Genomic DNA, 19,318 nt, shown 5'->3' on the forward strand with positions numbered 1-19,318 from the left:
AAGCCCTGGCCTCTGCCCAGAAATGTCCATGTTCCCTGGGCTGGACTGACACCCCTCATAGCGCCCAGTGCTGGCCCCTATCTTGTGGGACAGGCTCCTCTGGAACAGACCAGCCTCAAGGACAGTGACCTGCAGGATCCAGGGTAGATGCCTGTCTAGGGAGTTGGGCATGTCTGGCTGTGCACACAGGTGGGGCAACAGGTGTCGGGCCAGGTGTCGAATCCACGTGGTCACCCTGGGCGGCTCCATTTCCCCACCTGGTATGAGCGAGCTGTGCAGGAGAGGTGGCACTTTTATTAGCTGGAGTAACATAGCAGGAACATTCTGCAGGAGGCCCCATCCTGGCCCTGGCCCTGCTCCCCACCTCCCCTGGCTCTGGTCTTCCACCAGGGGCTGTGCCCAAAGCTGGAAGGGATGGTGGTGGATGGATGCCCTGCATCAGTGGGGCCTCTTGAGTGATGCAGGTCCTCCTCCGGCAGGGTCTGTGGCAGCGATGTCCCAGGTGTCATGGCTCAACTGGTTAAAATGAAAAAGTGCAAAGCAGCATAATTGGGAGAGTTCCATTCCTCTGTCTCCAGAGGAGAAAAGGTTCACGCCTCCATGAAAACAGGCTTCTAGCACCTGCAGGCCCAGGCCTCCCCTCCTCCCCCTCCACCCCCCGCCTCTCTGAATCTCTTCCAGGGCTGGATCGCCAGAGAAGCGTTCCTATAGGAGTTGACCATCCCAGAGGATAGCACCTGGTCCCCAGGCAGCTGAGATGACAGAGGCGTTTCAGGAGAGAACTGTGTGGGTGGGGGGGTGAGACCTAGGAAGAGGCAGACAGGATAGTGCCAGGGAAAGAGGTCAAAGGTCAGGGCTGGACCCCCAAGGACCTGGGGGGCTGTGAGCCTCAATGGGAGACCTCCGTACCTGTCACATGGCAGGGATGTGGGCTTCTGCAGAGCTGGATGCATGGGGAAGGCCTTCCTCCGCTGGGGCACAGCCCACCTGGGTGAGATGGCAGGAGCAGGAAGGGGCTGTCCCCACTTCCCTAGAAACTCCTCCCCCAGGACTGTGCCCCACTGCACCCCCCTCCACTGCTATTCGGAATGAATAGCAGGGAAGCAGGGAAGGGTTAGGCTGAGGTCTGGGGACAGTGTGACCTTCTGGTATTGCTACAGGCTTGGAAGTTCTAGGACTTCTTGAATTTATTTTTAGCTAGCCATAGAGTCAGAACGCCAAAGGGAAATAAAAGGAAGGAGGACAGGATGGGGTGCCCTCTGGGAAATTTGCTCAAATTTAACATCACCTCTGACTCCTAGGCGAGTTCTAGGCCTCACTGGTCGCAGCAACATGCACTTGGACAGGAGAGAGGCCCTTTAGGGCTTTGGGAGCTGCTGCCCCTAAGGTCGGTTCCTCTCCCTCTGCGCGGTGGGAGGCTAGGGCTGTAGTTCTGTTTCTAAAGCTTGTGACGGGCAGCCTCCTGTGACGGACAGCCGCGGCCGCCCCTGAGCACAGGGTGTCCGCCCAGGTCAGGCTGGCCCTGTGCGCGCCCATGCGAGGTCCGCTTCCGCTGAGTCCCCAGTCTCGCTGGAGCCTTCGGGATCTTGCGAGCTGTCTTCCGTGGCGCTGGCGGAGTGCGTGCTGTCTTCGCGCAGGGCCGGCTCGGGGCTGGCGGTGCGCTGTTGCTGCTCTTTGAGCTCCGAGTAGGAGCGCGAGAAGGTGTGGAAGATGGAGGTGACCGGGAAGGCCATGAGCAGGATACCGCTGAGGATGCTGCTCAGCGCCACCACTTGCCCGGGCACGCTGCGGGGCACCATGTCGCCGTAGCCCACGGTGGTCATGGAGATGACCGCCCACCAGTAGCTGGCCGGCACGCTGGTGAAGTCACGGCGCGCGCCCAGCTCGCGCTCGGCCAGGTGCACGAGCGGGGCGAACAGGGCCATGGCCACGCAGAGGAAGAGCAGCAGCAGCCCGAATTCGCGCGCGCAGCGGCGCACGGTCAGGCCGAGCGAGCGCAGGCCAAGCGAGTGGCGCGCCAGGCGCATCACGTAGAGCACGCGCAGCGCGCGCAGCAGCCGCAGCACCAATCCCGCGCGCTCCAGCAGCTTGTTGCCACCCGCACTCGCGCCTGCCCGCGCCGTGCCGCCCGCCGCGAGGCCCACAAGCAGCGACACGTAGAAGGGCAGGATGGCCAGGATGTCGATGATATTGAGCGGCGTCCGCAGGAAGGCGCACTTGTTCTCGGCCTGCAGCGAGCGCAGCAGGAACTCCAAGGAGAACCAGGCCACGCACACCGTCTCCATCACGAAGAGGTTGTGGCATTTGCGGGAGCACTCGCCCTGGGGAGGAGAGGGACACGTGTTGGGGCAGGGAGGTTCCCCATGATGGAGGGATGTCAAACCCAGCTGCCCTGACTCCTGACCCCAACCCATGCAAGTGTGCTACTGCAGGAGGGCCAGGGGTAGCCAAAAAATGCCCAATTCCTGTAAAAAAGATTTAATGGAAGCCCTAGCCGGTGTGGGTCAGTGGTTAGAGTGCAACACGCGGCCAGCCCCCACCCCCACGAAGGGTCGTGGGTTCAATTCCTGGTCAAGGGCAGGCACCTGGGTTGCAGGTTCGATCCCGCCCAGGTCTGGGAAGCAACCAATCGATGTATCTCTCACATTGATGTTTCTCTCCCTCCCTCCCTCCCTCCCTCCCTTCCACTCTCTCTAAAAATCAATGGAACAAACATCCTCTGGTGAGGATTACCAACAAAAAAAGTTAATTGGGTATTGGCTTCCCACAGGAGCTCAGTTGACCTGATCCCCAGCAAAACTGGTAAAGATAATTAAAAAAAAACAGCCATTTAAAGACCGGAAACAATCCTAAGGGCAAGAAGGAAATGCAACATCTATTCAAGAAAATCTGAAAATCTGTGAAGGAAGGAAAGAGTTTGCTATTCGAACCAAGTGACCCCTTTCCCCCCACCTCTGGGAGGAGACTCCACTCCAGAGACTGCAGCCAAGGGTTCTGGGCTCCAGCTTGGGGGGAGGAGAGAGGTTCAACTGCTCAGCCTGCCCCTGCGTGAGCCCCAGGCCAGTGGGGTGGAGAAGAGGGGCTCAGCTGACACCATGTGCTCTGTGCTGAGTCTCGGGCCCACCTCACACTGGAGGTGAGACCCCCAGGGGCCAGGCCGGGGCCACTTGGCCTCCCTGCGTCTTGTAGTGTCCCCCACCTGGCTCATGACCCTCTGGGCACTGACGACAGACCCTCATGCCTGTCCAGCTTCCCGAGCCCTCTTGGCAGGCGATTAGCCCGGGGGCCACAGTGGTGACCTTCCACCACCCAGAGACAGCAACTTGAGGACCTGCCTGACGCCTTAAACGGAGAACAGGTTGGGGGTCAGCAATCAGTTTTTCAATACCTTGGTACTCAAGGGCACAGAAGTGGTAGGACCCCACACGGCTGCTCCCCAAGTCCTGTCTTGAATCTTCAGGGCCAGACACTGATGTATCACTGGTCTGCAAGGAACTGGGCAAATTGGGCTCCTGAAAACCTCCCTCCGACTGGCACTCAATATTGGGTGATTTGTGTATTGAGCAGAGCCCGGCCTTCCCATTAATGAGCTGTCAGAACCTAATACTTTGGCCTCTGTGTTAATCATTGTCCCTGTGGTGTGCCTGGAAACCCTGGCCACGGACTTGCTTCTGTGGCCTCCAGACACGAGGGTGGGCCGCGGAGCGTCCCACAGCTTCTGTCTCCCAGCTCTTCACTCTAGACCCCTCTGGGCTGGCAGAGGGCTGGGAACTCTCGTGGGGGTGGTGTTGAGTCTCCTAATCCACACCTTGGCATCATCCCTAAACAAGAACCCTTTCTGCATCCCTCCTGAGTTCAGCCAGTGAGCAGGGCTCAGAGGCAGGGTCTCCGTTTCCCTGGCCATGGGGAGGGGCATCTCCCTAGACCTGCACCAGGCCCACTGAGCTCACAGCCATGTGAGACCCGTTGCAGCTTGTTGCTTCTAGGTTTGGGGTGGGTTTTGTTCCAGCAATTTCTGGTGCTTGTTCATCCCCTGAGGGTGGTCAAGTTTTATCCAATATTTAGGGCTGGTTGCCCCATGCTGCCTGGGCCAGTGGGAAGGCTTTTGAGTCCAGTCCTGAGCCTCATGGGGCAGCAGGGAAGGGGGTGGGGGACTCTGAGCTTGAACCTGGGTGAAACACCCCTTGGGGGGCTCTAGTTGGGTGTAAGCTCAGAGAGGTTGAAAGGCATTCGTGATTACCTTGGCTTGGGGCATTGGTGAGAGCAGGGGGCCAGTAACTGGATTCGGGGAAAACCTGGATCCACAAGTTTTCAGTCAAGAGACAGCAGGCCCATGGGAACTGGGACAGACCTGGTTAGAAACCCACTCTCCACCTTGAGGAAGGGCTTAGGAGGGAAGCCGCCATCCTCAGGGACAGTGGGTGATGGGGAGGAGGGTGGATGGAGTCAGCCTCGACACCAGGTCAGAGCAGTGACGTATCTCTGCCGGGACGCCACCTGATCAGGAGCCTGATGACCACAAGGAACCTGTGGTGGTCTCGTGATCGGCAACCCCATACAATACCCCTTGTTGGGCTGACTGTGGGTAAAGCCCCAAATCTCAGCACAGGTGCCCAGCCAGGTTCTGTGTGAGCCCCCATGGGGGGGCTCAACCACTGTGTTTGGGGGGAGGAGGGCACAGACCCTGGGCAATGCAGGAGGAGAGACCCCATGTGCCAACCTGCAGCCAGACCCATCTGGTGGATTTGGGAGGACACAGGCCTGTGGATTCCCTGGTACCCCCTCCTCCAGCCCTTTCCTTAAGGACCAGCTGTGCAGGTTAATTGGAGGTAGCTATTTCTGGACATTTTAACCCAGAAAACAGACCCCGATTTATCATACTTTGACACATCTGGCCTATTTGGCCCAAATCGGGTCAGACATAAATCTCCCTTCAGCTGGCTCACCCGGTTTGAAGCCCCCACCCCCTATTTATTCGCCTGGCTTTCGCTTGTGTTTCACAGACATTTCGGGCTTTGGTGAATCAGGCCTCCGCCAGGTGCCCGCATGAGCTTATCATGGGTTTGAGCACCAGGTGCAGCTGCCCCAACACCCTGGTGGCCCGGCCCTGTCCAGCTGGGCGCCTTCTAAACTCCTCCTGCTCAGCCAGCTCAGCACTGTTTCTGCTCCCCGATCCCTCTGCTCCCATCCAACCGACCACTGGGATGGACAGGGCGACCTGCCGACTACTGCCGGGCCAGCCACTGTTGGGGGCGGGGGCTAGACGGGAGGGCTTGGTCCCAGGTCCTGGGTATTTGGAGAGGACACTGTCTCCAGCAGATGCTTCTGGAGGGAAAGAACGTGGGGCCTTGTGGGCCGTGGCAGGACCTCATTTCCATTCTTTCAGTGGTGGGGCCCGTCACCCCCACACCACCCTTCAGGTCCCCGTGGTGTTCCTCTGAGAACAGGTATGTGCTCATGCCTGCATGAACGCGGGGGACAACACCCTCCCGTCCTCACCAGCTTTCCTGGCAGGGCCTCTGGTCCCCATGCACTGGACACAGCCTTCCCTACAGGCGCCAGCTCCCCGCTGCGAGCACGACTACCACCCTCATCCCGCCTGACCCCTGGCTCCCAGACCTGCTCCCCAGGCTCCCCTGGGCTCCCCCGGCCAACGCTGTGTCCCCAGGGGATTGGGCCCTGGCCTGTGGTGAACATCTGGTCCAACGGGCAAACTTCCCTGCTTGGTGAAAGGCCACAAGACACCGTGCCCTCACAAGTGATCGCCCTGGATCTGGGTGCCCACCTGCAGAGTCTGCACAAGTATCCCCAGTGACTCAGCCCCTGCCTTTGGGTCCCAGCCCTTTTTTTATAATTTGTTTTCTTTCCAGGATCGGAACTGAGCCTCTTCCAATTACTTGTGGCTCAAGAACCAAAAGTCAGCTGCCCCCAAGGAAGCAGCTCACTGAATGTGAGAAGTCTGAGCTAATTACAGACATACTTAGGAGGCCGTGGGAGGGTGGCTGCCCAACAGCGGATGTGTGCGCGTCCCTAACCCTTATGTGGATGGCATCGTCCACTATTACAAAACCCAACCAAACAGCACAATGGCTTGGAATGTTCTCCATGCCCACACGGGGCGGGTGGGCTGGATGAGCGCCAGGAGACCCTGGAGGGCACCGTCCACGCCAGGCAGAGGCGGCCCCGGGGGACGGACCAGGCTGGTTCCAACACCAAGGATGGTGACAGCTGGTCCAAGCCAACTTTTGGAAAAGTGTTTCTGAAACTGTTGTTGGAAGGCATGGCCTCCCGCATGGTATTCACTTGGCACTGTCCCTGTTTTTATTTTCTAGTGAAAATGAACGGAAGCTCAGGGCCAAGGCTTTTCAGTAACTGAGGCTGTGGGGCGGTCACGGCTGACTCTTGGGAGAGGCCTGGCCCCGGCATGCGTCCACCGCCGGCTTTGTTCTCATTTCAGAGCATCAAAAATTCAGTGGCGTGAGCCCTGCCAAGGACAACGCTGGTTCTATTAAACCGGGAGATGGAGGGAGGCCAGTGGGGGGTCCTCTCTGTAAGCCAATCGGCGAGGCACCAGCTGAGCTCCCCGGAGCTGCAGCCTGGTCCGAGGTTCTGGCTCAGAGTTTCATCAAGGACCCCGAGCTTCACAGGCTCCCCTCTTCATCTCGTGCATAATTAATCCCCAAGTTGTTCACATCCTTTTACTGCCTCTGTATTTTCTGGACATTGTCTCCCTCAATCCATCAGGAATGTTGTGTAGCCAGCAAAATGGCTGTGCACTAGACATTGTGCAGATAAATCCTACAGACAGCACCTACTCCTATCGATCCGTTTCCTCTTCATCACTGTGTGCTGATCTGTGTTTAGCCCCCCATTAATACCCAGAAGAAAGTACTGAATTCACTTCACTAACTACGAACTTATAATAATTTGACTTTGAACTGCAGTGAGTTTATTTTTCCCAATTATCTATGGGAAAGGCTCCTGTAGTGCAAACATAAAAGTAGGAATATTCAATCGACTTTAGAGAACAGATTGTTTAAAAATAGCACCAGTCACTTACACAGCAGTAAGGCATGTGCTCTTTCAGTCACCTGTGCTGAAGCAGGCTGTCAATCGCTCTCCTGTCACCACCCTGCGGTTCTGTGCTGTCTCCGGAAAGAAGTAAATACAAGTGCCTTCGAGAGTGTCCCACACTCTCCCACAGCTGACCTAGCTGGTCTTCCATCCGCCCTGTCAGCCCACTCCTGTGGGAGACGTCCTGGACAGGGAACTGGGACCGCCAGCCCCACGGGATCGGGCCCTGCGAAGTGGCTGAGCCGGCCTGATGCTCACGGCTGCAAACCCGTCCTACTGGGCCGTCCATTCCTGCAGGAGTGACCGACTCTAGTCGCTACAGACACAGGTGAACAAGATGATTACAGGTGGCAGTGCCCCCGTGAATGCACGAAGAGGGCGTCCATCTCAGGAGAGAACGGCTCTAAACCACCGAGTTGATTCTGAGTCGCAGAGAACGGCACATTGGCAGCCACTGCTCTCCATTCAGTTCCTTCACTTTGGCCGCATTTCTGTGGGAAAGCGCGGTGCTTCCTCCAGTTCTCAAGACTGTCTGCCAGCGCACACGCACTGCTCCCCACTCCCGGCAGCCTGAGTCCCACCTGCCCCGCAGGGCGGAGCGTTTGCTTTTTGGGGGTTTCTGTCGTGGCTTCTCCATGGGGGCAGAGACGCCCAGGGCTGAGGGGTCCTCTGCTTGGTGCCCAGCCAGGAATTCAGTAACTGCCACACTCAGGCTCCCCTTGGCATGGCAAGGGTGGGCGCTTCCCCAGCCCCCACAACCACGGCATGAAACCGCCAGGGTGCCGACCCCGACACCCAGGCTTTCCGACTAGGTTCTGCAGGAAGTGATTTTTTCCAGGCAAGCAGCGCCTTTCCCTCCACCGCACTGAGCATTGGGCAGCCAGAGGCAGAGGGCACCCCACCAGCCAGTGCCCACGGGCCCACAAGACGAGCCAAGGTTTTCTGTAGGACTCTCAGTGTGGCCAGCTCTGAATGGATGTCCTAAGGGCAAGTTCCTGAGCAAATCCAGCCCTGCAAAGCCTGGCAGGCGGCCGTGGGCACAGCAGGCTTGCTGGCTGCCCCCTCCACGTTCCCCTGGGGAGAATTCTGTTCCAGAACCCTCTCCAGGAGCTCTGCCTCGCTGGTCCAGGCTGTGTGCTTACATTCGTCATTGGTGTCATCACGAATCTCACCGTATGGAGGACAACAGGTATAGTGGCTAAGTGTCCGGGCAGTGACGAAACAGAACCCATACTGGCTGACACCTGCAACCCCACCAGCCACGTATGGGAGGCTCACGAAATCCCTGCTGGGCCCTTGGATCTTGTTTGCTCTTGTGTTCTTCACTGGGGAGGAGATATGCCACAGTAATTTTCAGGCCTGGGAATTTTATTTTTGATTCTGTCAGCATCTACCCTGGGCTCTGCGCCCTGATGCTGCATCTGGGACAACACGCGCCCTCCACAGACCTGTCCCGAGACCAGAAGCTGCCTGCAACTTGGCCTGTCCCAAATTTCTGCTCCGTTTCCAGCAGCTGCTCAGGAATCACCTCTGAAGTGAGGACTTGCTCTCCTGTCCCAGGTCCACTGCCCTGGCTCAGGTCCATGCAGAGCCCTTGGGACACGGCTGGTGCCACGAGTCACAGGAAGTGGTGCACGTTGTGGCCTCCTGTTCTTGAGGACCAGATTCTCAAGTCGGTGACCTCCGAGCACTAACGGAGTGCCGGACACCTGAGCGCAGTGCCTGTGTGTCTGGGGACCCCTGGAGCCTGCCTGCACCTCCTCGTTCCCTTTTCTCAGGAGGATGCCCGAATGCAGAGCATCACCCAGACAATGGAATATTGTGACCTGGATTGAGAGCAGGCCAGAGGCGGAGCTTCCCTCGATGCGGTGACCACGAGCGATTTCCAGTTGGGAGGCTTTTAAAAACGGTTTTCTCCCCGTTTTCGGTAATTTCCCTCAAAGTGTTCAACTCCCGAGCACCTGGTCTGAAGGGGCTCTCATCCGGCTGAGTGGGCTCAGGGCTCCTGTCAGACCCATGTTCAGAGACTCCGCTTTCACCTTCTCCCCCACACTGTTCTGCTCCCTTTGGGTCCCCGGCAGGGCCACTGCGCCGGGAGCTTCCTGAAGGAGTGTGACTGGCTCCCTGTGCCCTCCAGATGGCTGTTGAGGAAAAGCAGGACTCAGGCCTGCTGGGCACACCGGCTCAGTCAGGGAGGCAGCAGGGAGGGAGCCCAGGCCGAGCCTTCCCAGATGCTCTGCTCTGCAGTGGCCTCTGCTCTGCGGAGGCTGTGCCTTCATCCAGAGGCCACAGGGGTGTTGGGAGCTGCCTGCAGCCCAAGGATCCCAAGGCCCCAGGAGGGAGGGTGAGGGAGAGACTCTGCTGCTCTGAGAATCGCCAAGACTTGGGAGCAGCCACGATGTCCCTCAGCAGGGGAATGGATAAATAAACCCTGGCCCTTCCAGACGATGGCATATTGTTCAGCAATAAAAAGAAATGGGCTGTCGAGCCATGAAAAGACCCGAAGGAACCCCAAATGCACATGACTAAGTGGAAGAAGTCAATCTGAAAAGGCTTCGTATTGTATTATGATGGCAACTACCTTCTGGAAAAGGCAAAGTGATGGAGACGGTGAACAGATCAGTGTTTGCCAGGGATTAGGGGAGGAGGGATGAACAGGTGAGCACAGGGGGTGTTTAGGGCGTGAAGCTACTCTGTGTGACACTGTGATGGTGGATACATGACTTTATACATCTGTCTACACCCACAGCTTGTACTCCAGAAGTGACCCTAAAGTAAACCATGGACTGTAGGTGACAAGGATGTCTCTGTGTACTAGTAGATCCATCAGTGTAACAAATTTCCCACGTGGCGTGAGACATGGATAATGGGGAGGCTGTGCAGGTGGGGGTAGGGGGATGTGGGGAATCTTAATACCTTTCTCTCAATTCTGCTGTGACCCTAAAACTGCTCTAAAAAATAGTCTTAGAAAATAGGGGGGGAAAAATCTCATAGCTTCTATTTTAGGCATTTGAGCATAGGTCTTTTATTTTTCAGATAAGCACAAATCCAAAACTCAAATCCCTTATTTTTTTGATGCCAAATTTGTGCAGAAAGTAGAGGGGGAAAATGTTCTGAGCTTCACGTTTATCCCTTGGCACATCGGCTGTTTTCAGCTCCTCTGAGTCCACAGTGGGGTCTCCATGAAAACAGGCAGCAGTTGCTCAGACGTGGGCGCTGATGGCCAGCTGGGGCCTTGGACTATGATTCTGGGCAGCGTGGCAGGGGCACAGGCATCAAGGACGGGGCTGATGCCTCAGAGGACATGGGCACCCCTGCCAGGTGCTTGCCTCCCCTCTCTCAGCAGCAGAAGAGGAAGGCGAGGCGAAAGGACCTGAGCCCAGGCAGTTCTGGCTCCCGACGAGGTCAGGCCATGGCTTGATATTGCCACTGGATTTTGCTGACTCCTGGTGCAGAACTTTGCCAAGAGGGCACTCCCGGACAGGCAGCTTACCCACCACATACTGTATTTAGTTCTCTTGGTTCCGGAAGTCCCAGAGCCCAGGGTCCGCAGATTCGGGGGCTGGTGAGGCTGCTTCCTGGGTCACAGACATGTCTGTTGTGTGTCCTTCCATGGCAGGAGGGGAGCAAGCTCTCTGGGGGCTCTTTAATGGGACTTACAATCCCAGTCATGGGGACTCCAACCTCATGACCAAATCACCTTCCAAAGGCCCGACCTCCTAATACTATCGGGGAGGGGGTTAGGTTTCAATGTACAAATTGGGGCAGCAGAACATTCAGTCCACTCTGGCTGCTCTTTCCCAAGAAATCGGCTCCTAATGCAGAAGCCCCTGCTCACCCAGGGCTCAGCCCACATCCCTGTTTTACGGGCCTGCGTTTAGGGCAGGTGATGACAGGCTTCATGCCACTGCTCTTAGGAGGCCCTTCAGAGGGTGCCCCACAGATCCCCAAATGCCATTTGTTATCTCTCAGGGCCTGGGCTTGAGGGGTGTGTTAGTGAACAGGACTTCCCACCCAAACCACAGACACATGGACCATGAGATAGTGAGGGCAATGGTTAATTTCATGTGTCGACTTGACTGGGCCATGGGTGCCCAGACTTTGGTCAGACATGAGTCTGGGTCTGTCTGGGAGGGTGCCTCTGAGTGAGGTAAATGTCTGAGTTACTAAGCTCCAAGAAAGCCAATCATCCTGCTGGTGTGGGTGGGCCTCGTCCCATCAGTCGAAGAACTGAACAGAACCAAAAGGCTGACCTCCCTTGCATGTGGGCCTCTAGCCCAAGTCCTGGACTGGAACATCTTCTTTGGGTCTTCCTGGGTCTCCAGCCTGCCAACCCCGGGTCTCAGGTGTTCTCAGCCTCCGTCCTGGTGCGAGCCAACACTTTATAAAATGTAAATATACAGGGAGGGGCAAAAGTAGGTTTACAATTGTTTGTACGTAAAATAATACAATACATAATAAAAAATAATACAAGAATAAGTTGTTTCGCCTACTCACAATGTAAACCCTCTTTTGCCCACCCTGTATACATCTCTCCTGTTGGTTCTGTTTTCTGAGAACCTAATACAGCTCAGAGACAGCAAAGCTCTCCCCCAGGAGGAGGCTGGCAAAGCTCGATGTGTGCCCACAGGCAGCAGAAACTTTGTCACCAGCTTCCCATACTGCTGCCAAATGTTCTCAGTGAATTCAATCACTGAAATCCCGGTCGTGAAATCTATAACTAATTATGCAGGACTTGATTTAATCACGTGGGTTTAAAGGAAGAAAATCGACTCACTGAGCCAGACATCAGCTGCAGTGAAAAGGGCTTGAGAGCTTCTGAGCAGCAGCCCCACCCTCAGACCCTGCCGTGGAGGGGCGGTCTCCGAAGGCTGGAGCACACAGCCCGCCCGCCACCCACCAGACCCCGGTCTCAGCACGGGAGCTCAGCATGGTCTCCAGGCAGCATCCCGGCCACCACCACACAGCAGAATCCCCGAGATGTCTACTGGGACACCAGCGTCTGTCCACACCCCCCACTCTTGGAAGGCCTCTCCTCTAGGTCATGCCACAACACCCACAACCGCCTACCCCTGGACTGGCCTTGACCTCTCCTGGCTGTGGAGAGAACGCTAGACCCAATGACTGTGCCATTGTCAACAATTTCACTCCAGACACACATTCTCAGGAGAATCAATACTCGCTTTCAGGCTATTCCACAGTAGGTGGGGTGCTCTGGTCAGACATGCATGCTCACCTGGTGCCCCGTCAAGGTGCCCAGGCCCTGAGCACAGCGTGTTAGCCCTGGCCGTGTGGCAGGCAGAGAAGCGCAGGCTGCAGACCCACTGGAGATGCCACAGAGGCAGTGGGAAGTGGGGGTCTCCCCTCTGGCTTGGGGCTTCTACAGTGACAGGGGCTGGGAGGTTTGGGGCAGCCCTGCCTCGCTGTCCACGGGCCCGGAGGAGCCCCTTCCCACTGAGCCTGGTGTCTGCTCAGTGACAGGGTGACAGACACCACCTCCAGCTCTGACCCCAGGGCCTCCAAGCACGTGGCATCAAAACATCGACTTGTCTGCCGGCTCCAGCCTGGGAGCCAGCGGCAGAAATGTCTCCGGGTATCACTGCTGGGACGGTTTCTCCTGAGAACAAAGCAAGGCTCCCGCTTCGAGGGTTTTGTTGTTAGAAGGTACATTTTTGGGTCAGAAGACCTAGGAGAACTTTCAGTGGATGTTTAGGGTTTTGGTATTTCTACCCCAAGGCCTGGGTCTGGGAACCCCCAAGCTTTTCCTTCCCCAGAAGCCATGAGCATGGCGTGGATGGTCCTGCTGAGGACTGGTGCTGAGGAGGGAGCCCCGCTCACGGTGCTGTGAGGTGAAGACCTTCTCGGACGGGGCAAGGTGGGTCCTGGGTACATGCCTTCCAGGTCCCGCAGGTAGAGGCCACGGCCCTGAGGGTCACATGCAGCTGGGGGACATGGGTGGGGTGGGGACGGGTTGGTGGCCTGCTCCCCTCTCTCTGGCTGGGGGTGCCCTGAGGAAGCACATTTAATTTTGTTGAAGATGCTTTGTTCTTAGTTCTGGGAGCTGTTGGTGACACATGGTGAATGTTTTGCTCAGAGATAATTTAGGATTGAGTGTTCCACAAGTTTTCTGGGCACTGTTCCCGTGCCTTCCCGTTATAGTCGGGCACATTATAGGTCTTCGCTCCTTAGACACTTCACCTTATTTCCAAGTGAAGCCACAGTTATTTCCAGAGACTCTGCAAAGGCCAACTCTGGTGTCACAGCACCGAGTATCCGCTCTAGGTTCCCATGCCCTCAGAGCCCCCAAACAGGAGATGGGACTCTGTGTGGAAGAAGAAACATCTCACGTCTGCTTAGTGTGAGATCATGAGCACAGCACAGGGTGTGTGGGCAGGGCTGCTGACCCAGACAGGGGTCTGGAGGACAAGCAGCAGAAACTGAGCCTTTACATGTCATCACAGCTGTGGGCAGCTCTATAAGCCAGGAAGACATCCATGTCCTGGGCCCTTGACCGTGGCTGTCACCTCCTGTGTCAGGAGGACCGTGCAGGTGGGATGAAGGTAAGGACCCTGAGCTGCAGGGAGTCCTGGCTACAGGGGGCCCAGTGCGGTCACAGGTCCTTCAGTCCGAGGCAGTGATGGAGAAGGACCAGAGTGATGGCTCTGAGGATGGAGGAGGGGCATGGGGACAAGCTGAAAAGGCATGGGGGATTCTCCCTGGAGTCTCCATAGGAACCAGCCCACCAACTCCTGCACCTCAGCTCCCCCAAACCCCAAAACTTGTCCTGACTGTGCAGAGCCAGGCGTTAAGAGGAATGTCCTCAGCACCAGGTCTGGAGCCTTCTATGGAGGCCGGGCCCCCTCAGTGTGGGAGGGGCTCTTTCTAGAAGCCCCTCAGTCCCACCCAGAGCCCTCTGTGCGGGTGAAGTGGTGCCTGGGATTGGCTGTGCTTGCTGCTCTCCAGGACAAGGCCCAGAGCACTTCATGTTCTTCAGGCTGCCTCCATCTCCCAGTCACGCTGGCAGCAGCACTTCACACAACAGCCACTCATGCCAGAGCAATGGACGCGCAGACCTCCCAAGGGCTGTGCCCCGGCCGTACCCATGTTAACAGCAGCATCTTCACAACAGCCAAGAGGAGGAAGCAACCCAGGGTCCCCTGGTGGAAAGGTGGATAAGCCCAATGTGGTCCAATTGCACTGCGGGATGCTGCCCAGGTTAGAAAGGAAGGAGACTCTGACACATGCTACATGGATGAACCGGGAGGATTTCATGCTGAGCGAAATAAGCCAGTCACCGTGGGACAAATACCATAGGATCTAGTTACGTGAGGTGCCTGGAGCGGCCAACATCACAGAGACAGAAAGTGGACGGTGGGTCCCGGGGGCTGGGGAGGGACACTGGGGAGTTGTTTCATGGGGACAGATGGTGGCGGCGGCTGCACACCACTGAGTGTACTGAGTACCACGAAACAGCATGCTTAAATATGGTAAAGTTGGTAAGTTTTGTGTATATTTTATCACACTCATACACACGTTGATGAAACATAAAACGTTTCCTTCCCACGGCAGTGACAACACTTACTTCTGACTCAGCACCTTGGAGGAGCAGTGGCCCAGGTGCTCCATCAAGTCCCCTCACAAGGTCGTGGACGGCACATGTGCTCACCAACACTGGGATAATGCCGTTTAATCTGATGCCTGGACTGGTAAGGCAGCACCCCAGTAGTGTGAAGTGGTGCTTTGAGAAATGGGGAAGGTTAGGGGGACAGACCAGAATGGTGGGCGACTTGAATACATATGCACACCCTAGAGGGATCTGCACGGGCCGGCTTGGCCTCAGTGCTGTCACTGGTTGAAGCAGGCCTAAGGCCTCCTGTTCTCTGACCCTCATCTAAATGGCTTCCATCCTGCATATTGTATGGTGTTATTGCTAATTCGAAAACCGAAATATAAGTGTCTTCTTAGCAGCATAATCCAATACTTGGGCCTGGTTAATGCAACTGGAAACAGACAGGAATCAGACAGGCAAACCGTGAAGGATGCCAAACCAATTTCCTAAAATTTACATTCAAATGTAATCTGCAGTCAGGGATGCCACAACTCATGCTCAAGCCAGATAACAGCTAATGTTCCAGGAGGACATGGGACAACTCCCTTCAGCTCCTCACTGTCTTAATAATGAGTGGACTCCCCGGCATTTGAGGCTCCCATGATGAGCTGCCCTGCCTGAGGTAGGGCTCAATTCAGAGCCAGTACCCAGCTCCTGGCGGGTGGGAGCTGGGGACTGCGGAGGGGTTGGGGCAGGCAGATCCCAAGCCCTGCCCACCGTAAGGAAATGCAGGGTCAGCTTTCAGGACAACACTCAGCAATGTCCTTCAAACACTGGTGCGCCCTCTTCCTGTAACCCACCCACTTGGACAACACACACCCAGGCTTCCCTGCCCATGTCCTGAACAACGCAGCCCTGGGTTCACAGATGCTGACATTTCCACCCATGCTGCCATTCTCAAAGGACAGAAGGGGGATGGGAAGTCCACCCGCTGTGCTCAGAAATGACCCCGGAGGCCTGGGCCGGACAGGGTGTGCAGGAAGCTTGGCCCTCAAAGAGGCCACATCCTTTAAGTCCAGGATGATGGCACATGAGCACACAACTCCCCAGACCTTAAGATACTGAATGTGCTTAGCCCCTTGTTGACCAAGCTCCAGGGCCTGGCTGAATTCTTGGAGATGGCTGTAATGGGAGTGCCTCCCGTCAGCGCACAGCCTAGCAGAGATGTCAGCCTGGGAGAAGGGATCGCCCAGGGCACACTACTGAGCAGGCCAAGGTGGGCCCAGCGCTGTGGGTGCAACCACCAGCGACAGAGGGGTTTCCTAGACCCCGTTCACTCGGCAGAACTCCCTCCACCCAGCTGCCTCCAGGCCCCGGTCCCTGTCCCAGACCCAGACCTAGGCCTTGCCCCCGCTGCCCCATCCTTTGCCAGAGCACCCCAGCCCGGCTCCGGCTCCCAGCCCGGCCTCGGCCCCACTCACCCGCTCCTCCTCCGCGCGGATGTCCGGCATGGTGCTCAGGCAGAGGCCGACCGCCGTGACGGCCACGAAGGCCACAGACACGCAGGCGAAGAGCTTGCCGGCCAGCCCCGAATGCGGGTTGTCCACCACGTCGCGCAGTCGCCGACGGCCGCGCGCCAGACGCCCGTGGGGCGCCAGGGCGCAGCCGGGACTCCCTGGTACTGCGCGCTCCGCCGGCCCCGCGCGCGCCTCGGCCGCCTCCTCCTCCCGGCGGCGCAGTCGGCGCAGGCAGCAGCGCTCCAGCCGCGCCTCGTCGATGCCCCAGTAGGCCAGCTCGTCGCGGAAGGCCAGCGCGCACGGGCCGCGCAGCAACCGCAGCTTGCCGGCGCGCAGCAGCGCCACGATGGCGCGGAAGGCGCACGGGCTGCGGTCGAAGAAGAACTCGTCGCGGCTCACGTCGTAGTCGTCGCACACACGCAGCAGCTCGTCGTGGCCGCGGCAGGCGCTCAGGCGCTCGAGGCGCGCGAGGGGACAGCGTGCCAGCGCGGCCCAGGCCAGGCGCACCCTGCAGCCGCCTACATTGATGATGACGTGCCGGGCGCGGGCCCCGCCGCCACCAGGGGGCTCCGCGGGCCCGGGGAGCAGGGCCATGGCCCCATGCGCAGCGCTGGGGTCAGGAGGCTGGGCCTGCGGAAGGAATATGTTCACGTTAGGGTTGGGGACACCTGACCACGCATGAGACCCCAAGGACTCCCTCTTCGCCCAGTTGGTTCTTCCCTCCTGCATACCTGCCGTCTGCAGGTGGCCCAAACAGAGGACCACAGCCTTTCCTTCAGACCCAGGTTAAGTGGCGGCCTGCCTCAATTTATCTCCTAGACTGAGACTAGCTAACCAGGCTAGCTAGTCTCTAGGAGATCCGCCCTGCAGAGGAAGCCCGCCCTGCAGAGGCTGCCTCAGGAGATCTGGGCGGGGGCCAGACACCAGCTTGTTACCTGATCACCATCCAATAAAGGTCAAGGGGGAAAGAGGGCGGTTTTAAATCTGAAAGAGACTTTACCATCCCAGCCTGGGTGCACGCGGCTTTGACTCCAATTTTCATGTCCCCACGGAGCCCCATACTAAATTGTAGAACAGGCTGGCTGACTCCTCTTGTAGCCAAATCAAATGTGTGCTCTTTACAGGTAGGAATATTTACCAAAATAATCATTAAAAGATCTGGATAATCAGGGGAAAATAAAACATCTCAAATTCCCACAAGGTATTACAGATGAAAGTGCCAACGGTGTGGGGTCTCTCAAACGCATTCATTTCTGCCAGGTAGTAAGTCGTACAACCCTGTGACAGGAGGAGGAGGTTCGGACCTTGTTGGGCTGCACCCTCCGTGAAAGAATGTGTAGGGGAAAATTTATCTACTGCTATAGAAAGGTTTAAGATTTCTCTGCCTGGTTTTAGGTAAAATAGAACCAGAGTATATATATTTGAGAGTATGTGTCTAATTCCTACCTGCGCAATGGGTTTGAGGTTGGAATTTTGGTCTATGAAACTAAAAACTAAGAAATTACCCCCATAAAAAGTAGTCTCAGGTGGGCGACATCTCTGCCGTGTGCATTAGAGCCAAACTCATACGCTGTCTGGAGCAGTGCTTCTCAACCGGGTGACGCTGTCCCCAGAGCTGTTTGGCGAGGCCTAGGCACATACTGATAGTCATGACTGGGTGTGACTTGTGTTTAGAGGGTAGAAACCAGAGTTCTGTTAAAACCCACAGTGTACAGGACAAAGGGCTGGGACCCAGCCCAAAATGTCAACAGTGCCACTGTCTAGAGGGACATGCTCTCAATTCAAGCCTCACAGGATTCCCACAGGTGAAGCCCCAACTAAGATGAATTTACAAACCAAAATTAAAAACAACAACACTCAAGGCAACAACCCACATGGGCAAATATCAGCAGACACATGACTAATAGGAGTAAGCTCCTAGGAACTTGAGATGATCCTAATAAAAGAGTAATATGCAAATTGACCATACCTCCGTTACACCCACAAGCCACACCCACCAGCCAATCAGGAGTGAGTATGCAAATTAACCCAAGCAAGATGGCTGCGGCCACAGAGAGAGCAGGAGGCTTGGGTTTCCCCGGCAATGGAGGAAGCCAAACTTCCTGGCTGGCCCTGGCCTCTGCTCAAGGCTACAAAGTTTCAATTGTAGAAGATAAATAAATTCCAGATACCAGGGCCTCTGCTTGGGTCGCTGGGGTGTGTGGCCAGCCTGCAAACCACCACAGGCCCCTCGCCCAGGCCACCCTATGCCCCAAGGGAACCCCCACCCTGATCTGGGACACCCTTCAGGGCAAACCAGCCGGTCCCCACTTGTACACCAGGCCTCTATCCTATCTAATAAAAGAATAATATGCAAATTGACAGTCACTCCAACACACAAGATGGCCGCCCCCATGTGGTCAAAGATGGCTGTCCCCATGTGGACACAAGATGGCTGCCACAAGATGGCCAGCAGGGAAGGGCAGTTGGAAGGGATCAGGCCTGCAAGGAAGGGCAGTTGGGGGCGATCAAGCCTGCAGAGGAGGGGAGTTAGGGGTGACCAGGCCAGCAGAGGAGGGAAGTTGGGGGCAACCAGGCCTGCAGGGAAGGGCAGTTGGGGGGACCCAGGCCTGCAGGGGAGGGCAGTTAGGGGTAACCAGACCTGCAGGGGAGGGCAATTAGGGGCAATCAGGCTGGCAGGGGAGTGGTTAGGGGGTGATCAGGCTGGCAGGCAGAAGCGGTTAGGGGCAATCAGGAAGGCAGGCAGGCGAGCAGTTGGGAGCCAGCAGTCCTGGATTGTGAGAGGGATGTCCGACTGCCCATTTAGGCCCGATCCCTGTAGGATCGGGCCTAAATGGGCAGTCGGACATCCCTCAAGGGGCCCCAGATTGGAGAGGGTGCAGGCTGGGCTGAGGGACACCCCCACCCCCATGCACGAATCTCGTGCACCGGGCCTCTAGTAGAATTATAAAAAATAAAGATATGACAGAAGGAATTAAAAGCACAGAGGAAAAAAGACATCATGAAATACACGAGGAGGATCTAAATAAGTAACTAAGCTTCTAGAAAGAACAAATACAGCCCGGAGATAAGACCCAGTCCGGAGGTGAGGCTGGGCTTGGGTGGTGCTCTCTCCCAGGTCTCCACAGGAGTCAATAGGAGACAGACATCATGGAAAGGCCACACATGTGGAGGAGAA

At 56.7% G+C, this 19,318-nt stretch overlaps 1 protein-coding gene across 4 annotated transcripts in view; it reads right to left on the reverse strand.

Moving 5' to 3' along the window:
* Positions 1 to 1,164: 1,164 nt before the first annotated feature.
* The window catches only part of KCNG2 (potassium voltage-gated channel modifier subfamily G member 2), a 35,179-nt gene continuing 17,025 nt past the window's right edge, over positions 1,165 to 19,318 (reverse strand). For 2 of the 4 annotated variants that reach the window (XM_080682913.1, XM_080682914.1), the window contains 2 exons: positions 16,105 to 16,770; positions 1,178 to 2,321 (listed from right to left, as the gene is read on the reverse strand). In XM_080682913.1, coding sequence (XP_080539039.1) covers positions 1,512 to 2,321; positions 16,105 to 16,734 — 1,440 coding nt within the window. In that variant the 5' untranslated portion in view covers positions 16,735 to 16,770 and the 3' untranslated portion in view covers positions 1,178 to 1,511. Of the gene's footprint in view, positions 2,322 to 16,104; positions 16,771 to 19,318 lie in introns of all 4 variants that reach the window. The other 2 variants (XM_080682912.1, XM_080682911.1) reach the window with 2 other exon arrangements.

Source organism: Plecotus auritus (assembly GCF_963455305.1).
Source record: "Plecotus auritus genome assembly, chromosome: 8".
In the NCBI taxonomy this organism is placed as follows: Eukaryota; Metazoa; Chordata; class Mammalia; order Chiroptera; family Vespertilionidae; genus Plecotus; species Plecotus auritus.